Here is a 12078-nt window from a genome sequence, read left to right on the forward strand (position 1 = left end):
GTCTCGGCCTCCCGAGTACCTGGGATTACAGGCGCACCTCCACCACCACGCCCAGCTAATTTTTTTTTTTGTATTTTTAGTAGAGAAGGGGTTTCACCATGTTGGCCAGGCTGGTCTCAAACTCCTGACTTCAAGTGATCTGCCTGCCTCGGCTTCCCAAAGTGCTGGGATTACAGGCGTGAGCCACCGCTCCTGGCCTATAATCATATATTTAAAAGCCACATACGGAAGAATTTTCTAGGACAATGTCAACTCTCCATTAAAAAACTTTTCACACCCCAACCACATAAATATGTAAAAATTTGAGTTTTACCCTTATGATTTGTGCATTTTACTGTCTATAAATTACATCTTGATAAAAATGTAAATAAAAACAAATAAAAATGAATGTTCCTTGAATGAGTGAATAAACGAATGAATGAGTTGTGTTTTCAAAGAGGAAAATAAAGACATTACCGTGAAAGAGGATCTTGTACTGCATTGAATTTTTAAGTAGTGCTTAGTTCTTGCACTTTCTTTGCTCTAATGATGCCCAAAATAATTGTTCGTTTACTTACTTTGCTTAAGTATTAATTTCCTTTGCTATTTAGCCACGACTGTGAAGTTAAGACAAGAAAGTCATCAACAGTAATGCAGATGATGTAAATACCTTGTGGGACTGGCATTTAATTTACTGCGAGGGATCTATTAAGCTCTTGGGGAATTGGGGAATATGCCTAATTCCCTTCTGGCGTTTTTAATTTTTTTAATCCTTTTGTGTTTTATGAGATGTGAGTACAAATTAATTATTCAGACTCTTGAGAGAGGAGACGAGTTGGCGGAGTTGCCACCCGTGTTCACGAACAGGAACAGAAGCCACCAGCACATGACATTGCCCAAGCCACCCAGAGATCAGAGTGGAAGAGTCCTAATTGCTGGGCGGCCCAGCCCCGGGATGTGCCTCTCCCATCCTTCTCCAGGCGGGGCTCGTGGCTAAGCAGCGACTCACCCTGCCATCCTGTCACAGGCCAAGAGCGGCCAACAACTCCGCAGGCGACAATGGCCCCTGCACCCCAGGCGCTGTGGAAGCCCGACCCGGCTCTGGGTCCCATCTTAGAGCCTGGGATGCAGTGTCGGGAGTCGCGGTGCCCAGAGCATCCAGTAGGTGTCGCTGTCCCACGGCCGCCGCGTGCCCCCGGGGTGGGGAGCCGGGGCGTGTCTGCCTCACCTGAGGCTCCCGGCGCGCGCGCCTCACCTGGGCTAGCGCCCCTTGCCGCCCGCGCCGCTCGGGGGCGCTCTCCTGCGGCTGGGTCCCCGCCTCCGCCCCAACAGCTCGGGCTGCAGTGCTGCTCGCGCTGCGCTGGGTGCTGGTTCTGCAACCCGCTGCCGTCCCCCGCATCCGCGACGAGGGGGCGGGGTCCCACGGCGCGCTGAGAAAGGCGGGCGAGTTGGCGCTCAGGTGTGTTCTTCCATAGGGCCCGGGCGGCAGAGAGGACCGCGTCCCGGCAATCGGAGCGGGAGGAGGACAAGACGATGCCGCTGTCCCCGCCAGCCCAGGGCGACCCCGGGGAGCCCAGCCCGTGCAGGCCCCCTAAGAAGCACACCACCTTCCACCTCTGGCGCTCCAAAAAGAAGCAGCAGCCGGCGCCGCCTGACTGTGGGGTGTTCGTTCCGCACCCGCTCCCGGCGCCTGCCGGAGAGGCCAGGTGAGCTCCTCGCCCGAGCCCTGCAGTCCCACCTCCTCCTCCTCCTCCTTCTCCTGCTGCGCTAGCCCTTGGACTCCTGACCCCACTTGGAGGAGGGGAAAGCCCCGGGGTCTGTTTCACTCCGCGGGAGGGTACCCGGGTCCGGAGGGGAGCGATCGTAGCCGCTGGGGTTGACGAGGTTCCTCGCGGCTTTTGGCTCAGACCAAGCACCGGCGAGAGGAACTTGTGCCCACCCATGTGGCCTTTAGTATGACTGCAAAGTTTTCATGCAGGAGCCTCCCGCATCAGCCTGCTAACCAGAGCGGCGGGGAGTGAGGGTTGTTACCGTCCTAAATGACGGTGGGAACTCTGCTTTGGGGTTAGGCACTGCTTTTGAGCTAGTGTCTTTATTGTAAAGCTCTTTATTGTGAATATCTGTAAGATCTGTGCTCTTACAGATGTTATACCCCCATTCTCCTCGCAACATACGAAGGGAGGAGGAAGTGGCAGGAATGGTTACCCCCATTTCATGGGTGGAGGAACTGAGACCAAAGGATAAATGGCTTCTCCCCATTGGAGCCAGTGGCAGAGCTAGGGAGCACCTAGTTATCAAAACTGTAGTTACCATTGTGCTTTTTGATTTTTATCATGGTTTTGAAGTGGTTTTATTCTATATGTATAATTATTCAACTATACCATCAGAGTTTATGCATTCGTTGAATAATAATCAATTTGAAGTAACAGCGTATTTACATGGCTCAGAGGTACGAAATATTTATAGTGAAGGACAATTGACAATGTCCAGTAAATCCTTCTATATGTGTTTTTAAAATACACCCTATGAATAATGAGGGCCAGAATAAAATTGTGCAAAATTTGCATTTTAGACATGGTTTTCCTTTTCTTTCTTTCTTTCTTTCTTTTTTTTTTTTTCTGAGACGGAGTCTTGCTCTGTCACCCAGGCTGGAGTGCACTGGCCCAATCCCGGCTCACTGCAAGCTCCACCTCCCGGGTTCACGCCATTCTCCTGCCTCAGCCTCCCGAGTAGCTGGGACTACAGGCGCCCGCCACCACGCCCGGCTAATTTTTTGTATTTTTAGTAGAAACGGGGTTTCACCGTGTTAGACAGGATGGTCTCGATCTCCTGACCTCATGATCCGCCCACCTCGGCCTCCCAAAGTGCTGTGATTACAGGCATGAGCCACCGCGCCCGGCCTCTCCTTTTATTTCTAAAAAAAGTCAATTTTACGGTCTATTTTCATTCACTTATTGTATTGAGTACCTTAGCTAAGTGCCATGTACTGCGATATAAAAAACAATGAGAGACAGGAATAATTGTGTCATCAAAGAATTGTTAGTCTCTTGTGGATACCAAAAAATGCAGTGATAGATGCCAGCACACAGGAGGGGATCAGGGAGGCTTCCTGGAGGAGGATAGGTGAAGTGGCTTAGGCAGAAACAGGGAGGAGCAGCGAGTTCCAGGCAGGGGCTGAGCTGTGCACATCACCAGCACTTAGAAGAGCATGGCACTTCCTGAGAAGCGCAAGTGGCTGGAGCGGGGAGGTCTAGGTGTGAGTGGGTAAGGGTAGGAAAGCTAAGAAAGAAGTCATTTTATTTTTCTCTCATATTTTATCATCCACATTGGTAATCAGTTGTAGTAGAAATATATTACCTATTCAAACATTTACTGTGCCTAATTATAGATTATACTTTCTAACAAAATACAGTATTTAATGTACCCAACATTGAAGTTCTTTTCTATTACCTCAGTAAATATTTTAAACATTTCCATCGTGGTTTTCCTTTTAAGATCTAGTCTCATCGTTTACTGTCTATCAAAACATAATAATACACAGCTATAGGTAATTTATTCAAATGTAAATACATTTTAGTATAAAATTTAAAATAGGAGATTTGCTTCTCTCCTTGAGTTTTTTTATATTTCAGTGCAGTCTTGAAACACTTCATTTTTTCCTTCAGAACCATGGTGAACTTTGTATTAACAAATGTTCTGAAAAACTAAACGTACTAGTCTGTCTTTGGGATGTTTTTCTAGTTAGATCATCTTTATAAATATTTCATTTACTTCCAAGAGAGTGTACTTTCTGGTTTAAAGAGAGCGGCAAAAGCACCCTTAGATTTCTAGCCAGTTTGCCCAGTGTGGCTCTCTTAAGCCTCCTGACTATATCCATTCATTTCTGTCCAGGACTTGGAAGTGATGGAATTTGGCTGGAATGTGCAGCACTCACTGTGGTTTTTGTCTCTAAATAAGGAGGGGACAGTCAGGTAGCCACCCATATTTGCTTATTTGATTAATATTATGGGTGTTTAGGTCAGAAAAAAATGAATTTATCTACTAGCTTTGTGACCTTGGGCAAGTTATTTCACCTCTTAAAATCTCAATTTCCTCATCTGTAATATGGAGACAATAGGATGCTGACTCTGTAGGGTTGTCATGAATATTAAATGAAAGTTTATGTTATTAAGTGCAAAAACCTTAACACGTTTCTGAGCACAAAGTAGAAACTCAGTAAATGCAAAAGCATCCTCGTCATCATCATCATCATCATCAAAACAAAGGTCTAATGGAAGAAATGGAAAAAATAGGTTTGGATAGGGGAAAACCAACTCTAGGAAGATCTTTTCCTAGAAAAGTTTACCAGTCCAGTCGGGTGCGGTGACTCACGCCTCTAATCCCAGTACTTTGGGAGGCCAAGGCAGGTGGATCACCTGAGGTCAGGAGTTTGAGACCAGCTTAGCCAACATAGTGAAACCTCATCTTTACTAAAAGTACAAAAAAATTAGCTGGGCATGGTGGCTCACACCTGTAAACCCAGCTACTCAGGAGGCTGAGACAGGAGAATCCCTTGAACCCAGGAGATGAAGGTTGTGGTGAGCCAAGATCATGCCATCACACTCCAGCCTGGGCAACAAGAGTGAAACTCCATCTCAAAAAATAAAAAAAAAGAAAAGCTTGCCAGTCCAAAGATGATTTAAAGTTTATTAAAGTCAGATTTTCGTATTCTGCAAATATTTGTGGCTTTTGGTACAGACATTCTAATCAATTATTTCTTTATATGAAATAATTTGAACTTGGCTACTTTTCTTTCCAAAATGTACTCTTAAAGTTTTTTTTCAGCTTGGTTTTGGTATACATGGTCATATGATGTTATTTTTCACAAAGATAGAGTTGCTGCCCTCCTGAGTCAGCCCCATCCCGTCTAGTCCATAATTCTCTTGCCATTAGAGGGTCTAGTGGTGTGGTGGAATGAGCATGGTGAGCTGTGGCCAGGCCACTTAGCAGCCACTAGTGGCACTGTCATTTACCACATTTTAAATTATACTCTGTCTTGTGAATAATGTGTTCAGAATGTGGATTCTCTACTTGGATTTAAATTCTTGTTCTTCTGTTAATACTTACCATGACACCGAATCCTATCATCCTAGGAAAGTTATTAACATTTTTGTGCCACAATTTTCTCATTCACAAAATGGGAATCATAAGAGTTGTTATAAAAATAAACGAGTTAATGCATTTCAAGTGCTCAGAACAGTGGTTGGCACATAGTATGTGCTCAACCAATGGGAGTTGTTTCTCTTTTTCTTACTAGTATCTTGCTTATGCCTCCTTTGGAGTAGGAATTTTGTGTGTTTTTCTGCTATATAATGAAAGTGGTACTTTCTTTTTATTTTATCTATTCAAGCCACTTTGTGTTAGTTTGGTTTTTTTAGATATTAAAAATAGTAAAAATATTAAAACATAAAAAGGCTGCGTGTGGTGGCCCACACCTGTAATCTCAGCACTTTAGGAGGTGGAGGTGGGTGGATCACCTGAGGTCAGGAGTTCGAGACCAGCCTGGCCAACATGGTGAAACCATGTATGTAAAAATACAAAAAATTAGCCAGGGGTGGTGGCGGACGCCTGTAATCACAGCTACTTGGGAGGCTGAGGCAGGAAAATCACTTGAACCTTGGAGGTGGAGGTTGCAGTGATCTGAGATCGTGCCATTGCACTCCAGACTGGGTGACAGAGCGAGACTCTGTCTCAAAAAAAGCAAAACAAAACAAAACAAAAACATAAATAGAGACAGGGTCTCACTATGTTGCCCAGGCTGGTCTCAAACTCCTAGGCTCAAGCAGTCCTCCTGCCTTGGCCTCCCAAGTGCTAGGATTACGGATGTGAGCCACCACATGTGGCCATACTTTTTGTTATTTTGATTAGAAGTGGGTCCTTACCTAAAGGTCAAAAGCAGTGAATTATTTCCATTGAGTTCTTTGTTTAAGAACCTATTTTTTTTTTAAAAAGCAGTGAATTAAAAATTATCACCATTGAACTGAATTGAACCCCACATCTAGAAACAAGCATTAATGCTCCCTGCAGGAGAGACAGATTCAAGCAGTAGATGGGTCTCATAATCCTGTGAAAATCAGCTCGCCTTGTTTCAGTTGGAGGAAAAGTGTAGCCAGTGTCAAGGGCAGAGCATCCTCATTGGGCAGGCAGAGATCTACCTCTGAGTGAAAGCCAGCACGCTCAAGTTTCAGAACTATAGACAATCCCTTAGTTTTTCTGTACTCAGTGGACCTTTCCCTTCTATAAAGAGAAAACAACTAACTCCCTGTTTATAACACTAGAATGTTGTAAGGATAAACTATTGTTATTTGGAGGGTTTTTCTTTTTTCTTCAGAAAAAGAACAGTCATTTAAAATGTTATTTGAAAGCATTCTGGAACTGTAGAGTGTTAGTCTTCATAACTTAAAATTGATTCTAGTTTCCAGTCTTTTGTGGCTGGTTTGGTGCTTAGAACTCTAAACAGGTTTAATTATTTTCTAGCATAAAGAACATAGCCAGGTAAGTCTATTTTTGTTATATGTAATGTTAGATTTAAACTGGTTAGTACTGAGTTTTCCCTCTTATTTTCCTTATACTAAAGGAAAGAGTTTTAATTTTTAGGTTTATTTTATTTCACCAGTGATAAACCAGGAATTTAAAAGTAAGTCTGCCACTAGCTGTGAGCTTCTTGGGAAGTTAGTTTACCCCGATAACTTCTGTTGTATGATCTATGACCTATCTCTTAACATTGTTTTTGAGAGTTATAAATATATTTTTTTAAAAAATGACTAGCTTAGTACCTGGCAGATAACAGAAACTCAGTAAATGGTACCTCTGAAAGCATGCCACAGTCAAAGGATAGTAGACTTTGGTGTTGGGCAGACTTAGTTTCAAATCTGCCTCTGCCATTGGGATAGATTTTTAACCTCTTTAAGTCTCAGTTTCTTCACCTGTAAAACGGAGGCAATTACACTTCTCTTATGGAGCTGTAGGGGGATTGGATGTTATCTATGTAAAGCACCCAGCACAGGGCTTGGCTCAAAGCAAGTGCAGGATAGAGGAAACATGGTGGTCAGTAGCAGGGGCAATAGTGGCAGTGATAGTTGTAATTATTGTTGTCTTTATAGTAATGGTAGTAGTATTAATACATACATTGTTACTTTGTGAGTGGAGTAAAAACTTCAGAAGCCCAGAAGTCGTAACCAGGTCTGTTAAGCTTTGAAGTACCTTTGAGTATTTGGATGTTCATGTTGGTCTCTAAAAGGGAGACCCTTCATGCGCTCTCAGTGCCTTAAAAGTCTTAATATATCTCACTGAGGAAGCCAAGGCTAAACTTTATACTTGACATTACAGGAGTTTTTCCCAAAGGGATTTTGGAGTCTGAGTTTAGCATAGGATAATCATTTGCCACTTATCTCTGTCATTGAATTACTTTATCCACCCTCTATTTCCACACTTTCCATCACAATCTACTCTCCATAATCAAGTGGCAGTGACATAAACCCTTTTGGGGACCTTTAGTAAGAACTTTGAAACTTGAGTTCACTTCTTTTTTCTTCTTTAGCTCTTTTTTAAAAAAAATATTGGGCCAGGTGTGGTGGCACACACCTGTGGTCTCAGCTACTGGGGAGGCTGAAGTGGGAGGATTGTTTGAGCCCAGGAGTTATGATCATGCTACTGCACTCTAGCCTGGGTGACAGAGCGAGACCTTGTCTCTAAAATAATCGTAATAATAAATGAGTACATCTTTTTTGTAAGCTGAGATAGTGAGTTGCTGCTGTAGTATTTGTCCACAATTAAAACAATGTAGTAAACATATTAGATATTGAAATAGTTTCTAATTCCTAATAGTCATTCAAAATACATATCTTACTATGAACATTAAAAATACATATCTGAGCCAGGCATGGTGGCTCACACCTGTAATTCCAGCACTTTGGGAGGTGGAGGCAGGTGGATCACTTACTTGAGGCCAGGAGTTTGAGAGCAACCTGGTCAACATAGTGAGATCCCATCTCTTAAAAAAGATACATACACACACATACACACACACACACATTTGTCTTAAAGTTTGAGTTCAGCTAAGGAGTCAGTTATGTTTCAGGAATGTCCATGCAGAAGAAAAGTGATTTATGTATTGAAAATCTGTGTCTGGTCAACATGAGAAGATCGTTTGAAGCTTGAATGGTGTGTTCTTCTGTCTACCTTGAAAAACTTGTCCCAAAGTGAGTTTTCAAGATACAGGATGTATGACTGTCTAATGCTTGTGAGGAGCTTGGCAAGAATGACCAGGGAATTGCTTATGAGTCTCATTAGCTCATTTACAGTTGCCTTAAAACATAGCTGCATTGGGCTGACCCAAATGCCTCATCAACATACCTGTACAGATTCAAATATATGAGAAGTCTTCCCTCCAGAGAGTGAGCCCTTGCTTAGTGCTGCCTTTACAGCACTGTGCATCTTCTGGATTGTTCTGTTCGGTGGAAGAGAAGCAATGACCCCTCATAGCAGAGACCTAGATTGAATTGCTAATTATTCAGCCAGTATACAGTATATACTATAGTGTGGTTACTGAGATACTGAATAGTTTAAGAGTTTCTGCCATAATTAGTACCTCACCTACTACTTAAAAAAAAAAAACCATAACTTAATTCATGTTTTCAAAAAAAATTTAAAGCTTGAAGGAACCATATTTATAACAACAAAATGTCACTTAAAATGATGGAGCCTATCAATATATTGTTACCTATGCAAGAACTCCCTTTACAGAGCTTGAAGTAATGCTAGTAATGTGACACATAATATATTTTATTCATGATTTGTCATTTAAATGTGTTCAGAATACTGATGGATTCATAAATATCTCATGAAAGCATACATTTTGACAAAGTACCAGGAGGCCCAAGGACATACAAATGGGGCAGAGAATCAGAATCCATTTGCAGTGTCCCCGACCTCTCTCACTGGCATGTTATAGACAAGTAAAGGTTGCACCCGTAGCTAACACACACAAAAAGAAACACAATTAACAAGTACCTTTTGTTTGTTACCTTCTCATAAATGGCAATTAAATGAGTAAAACTAGGTTGGTGTTAACCTTGGCAAAAGATACTATGGGGAAGAAAGTTGGCTGCTGGTTGTGTTTATTGTTTGTGCCATTTCAAGCTAGCAACCCTAACTGAGTCTCAGTCATTAGAATTTAGGTTTATTCCAAAGGTAATATCGACAGCTCAAATATGAGATTTGGCCAACAGTTACATAAAGTCACCATGCAGAGTACACCTCTTAATTTTTTTCAAATTTGTTTATAAGTAGTAGCATAAGCTCATGATAGTCTTTGGATTCGTTTTTTAATCTTATGATTAGGATCAAGGGTCAAAATAATATATGCTGCATATAAGATAAGAAAATAGAGGAAGCATGTGCTTTATAATAACTTCAGACCATGTCTGTGAAAACATTGTTTCCCATCAGTATTTGATTGAGAGATGCAGTTTATTCAATATGCACTATGTATCAGACACTGTTCTAAGGGCTTTACAAATATTAACCCACTACAGTTAATTTATAACTTTCCTCAGAGGTTGGCGCTATTATTAGTCCCATATTGAGGAAAAATCAGGCACAGAGGGGTATGATTATTTGGTCAAAGTCACAGAGCTCATTAAGAGTGAGGCTGGGATTCCCCAACCGGTGATCTTGAGTCCTTGTGGTTAATCACTGCAGGTAAATCACTGCAGGTTAATCACTGTGGTTAATGGTGCTTTCTTTATATTCTTATATGAGTTCATTTAGCCTCTAGATCTCACACGTAGAAATTAAAATACATACGATAAATTAAGTTTTGGTACTAGACAATTTCTACGTTAAGTAGTGGAAAGAAAAATATGTTAATTAATAGAAATATAAGTTCATTAAAATCTTAGATGAAAAAAGATTTTAAAACAGAAATTCAAAAGTATATATTATAAATGAAAGTATCATGTGTAGATTCTGAGTTTGGGGCTTCTGCCCAAGCTGTGTCAGAAAAAAGCATTACCAAGAGGTGGACCTACTTCATACCCCTTCTTCTGCCCTGGCACAGGCAGGAGAATGCAAGGTCAGAGATAAGTGGTAGATGGGGGGCCCTCTAGTTGCTGCCCATGCTAAAGAGGGATGGCAGAATTTCTCAAGTAGTTGCTTTACCAGTTGCTGCAGAAAGCTGCTCCTGGCTGCTCTAACTTTAGGCCTCTAGAAGCCCTGCTGCTTGAATCCATTGGTTTTACCTCCTGACTTATTCTTGAGGATTCCCTGGCAATGAATACAGGTTCCACCTTACATTGACCTTACACTTCAAGGATTGTAAACCATTGCTGATACTTTATCCCACTTGAGGCTTATAAGGGTTCTGTGAAATAAGCCCATACCCTCATTCTGAGGATAAGGAAACTGAAGTTCATGGAAGGTAATGCAGGTGGAGGAAGCAGGACTAAAACTCAGATTTTCTGATTTTTTCTTAGCTGTTCTTTTGGGTTCTCTTGCATTGTGTACTATACCTCCACTCCTGGCCTGTACCCACCTTTGACAGGAGCCCAACTGACTCATCTGACTTCCTGATGACTATTCCCCTGGAAATCTTCCCTTAGTTTCATAAACTAACAACGATGAGACTGTCTGATCCCTAGATTGAGTGACTAGTTATTCAGCCGGCACCTATAGTCTGGTTATTGACATACTGGATAATTTCTGGGTTTCTACTATAATTAGTACCTCACCTACTACCTAAAAAAAGCCAACAAAAATAAAAATAACTCAATTCATGATTTTTAAAAAAGCTTGCACAAGCCATATTTTATAACAACAAAATGTCACTTAAAGTGATAGAGCCTATCAGTATGATATTGTACCTATGCAAGAACTCCCTTTACAAGGCTTGAAGTAATGCTGGTGCTGTGACACTAATATAGTGTATTCATAATTTGTCACTTAAATGTTTTCATAATACTGATGGATTCATAAATATCTCATGAAAGCACAGCTTGAGTTTTTGCATCTGCTATTAGTAAAAGGTATGACAGTTGAAGCAACTGCTGGCATTCACACTGAAATTCAATGTCTCCTTTATCATGCATGTCATTACAAACCTAAGAACTGGCCCTTTTCAAGCCTGGGCAGAGGAGGCTCACCCAGGCCTTGCCAGCCACTCTTGGCTCTACTGCCTTGCTTCTTTCCCCACTGTTGGCTTCCTTCCCCACCATTTAGCTCCCATGAACGAAGTGGTTGTTATTATCAGCAAAACAAGAAAATGTAGTTACTGCAAGGGTGGGATTACCGAACTATTCTCTTTTGTATTGGCTATCCAAAACAATTTTGTCTGGAGTGGACTCAATTATCAATCAGGAATCCTTCATTGGAACATACCTAGGGTTTGAAACAAGAGCACTTGTATTCCTGTGTATCAGTATACATGTTTAAACAAGCTTGTCTAAAACTAGATTTTGGATTTCTTTCAAGATAAAAGCGAAGTAGGACTGAATGTCTGCATTTGCTCAAAAGTTTTGACCTTTACTAATTTGCATTTTGTGATTGTCATAATGTTGCCCTGTAAAAGGTTTCAAGTACTTTGGCCTAGAAGTCTTAGTAGCTAGGTGCATTGCTGGCACTTAATTGTACCCTTTCCTGTTGTTCCACTTTTATTAAAAGGTTTTTTATATGCCCATGAGGAAACAACCAGTCACAATAGCTGATAACTGTTGACGATGTAGAGAGGCGATGTCTCCATCAGCATGTAGTTTCTTCCTACAGAGACGCTCCTCAGGAATTTATGCATCTGCTTTCTCACTGCAGGATTTCTGGTTGCCTTTCTGTGTATAAGCATACATTGGCTACAATTCCACTAATTTACAAAGCCAGCAGAAGTTAAACAAAGAGGAGCACCATTTTATATCTTAATGCCACTCCATAACTGATCAACAAAGAACAAAAGTATAAGTTGGTGCAAAAGTAATTGAGGTTTTTGTCATTACTTTGTTTTTGTCATTACTTTTTTTTTTTAGATAGGGTTTCCAGTTGCTCAGGCTGGAGTGCAGTGGCACAATCTCAACT

General features: G+C 41.5%; 1 protein-coding gene across 1 annotated transcript in view; it reads left to right on the forward strand.

Annotated features, from left to right (window-relative positions):
* The first annotated feature begins 1321 nt into the window (after positions 1–1321).
* CRYBG1 (crystallin beta-gamma domain containing 1) overlaps positions 1322–12078 on the forward strand; it is a 210030-nt gene continuing 199273 nt past the window's right edge. The window contains exon 1 of the mRNA XM_031012027.2: positions 1322–1685. Within this exon, the coding sequence (XP_030867887.2) occupies positions 1513–1685 (173 nt within the window). The 5' untranslated portion in view covers positions 1322–1512. The remainder of the gene's footprint in view (positions 1686–12078) is intronic.

This window comes from Gorilla gorilla, chromosome 5, assembly GCF_029281585.2.
Source record: "Gorilla gorilla gorilla isolate KB3781 chromosome 5, NHGRI_mGorGor1-v2.1_pri, whole genome shotgun sequence".
NCBI lineage: Eukaryota > Metazoa > Chordata > Mammalia > Primates > Hominidae > Gorilla > Gorilla gorilla.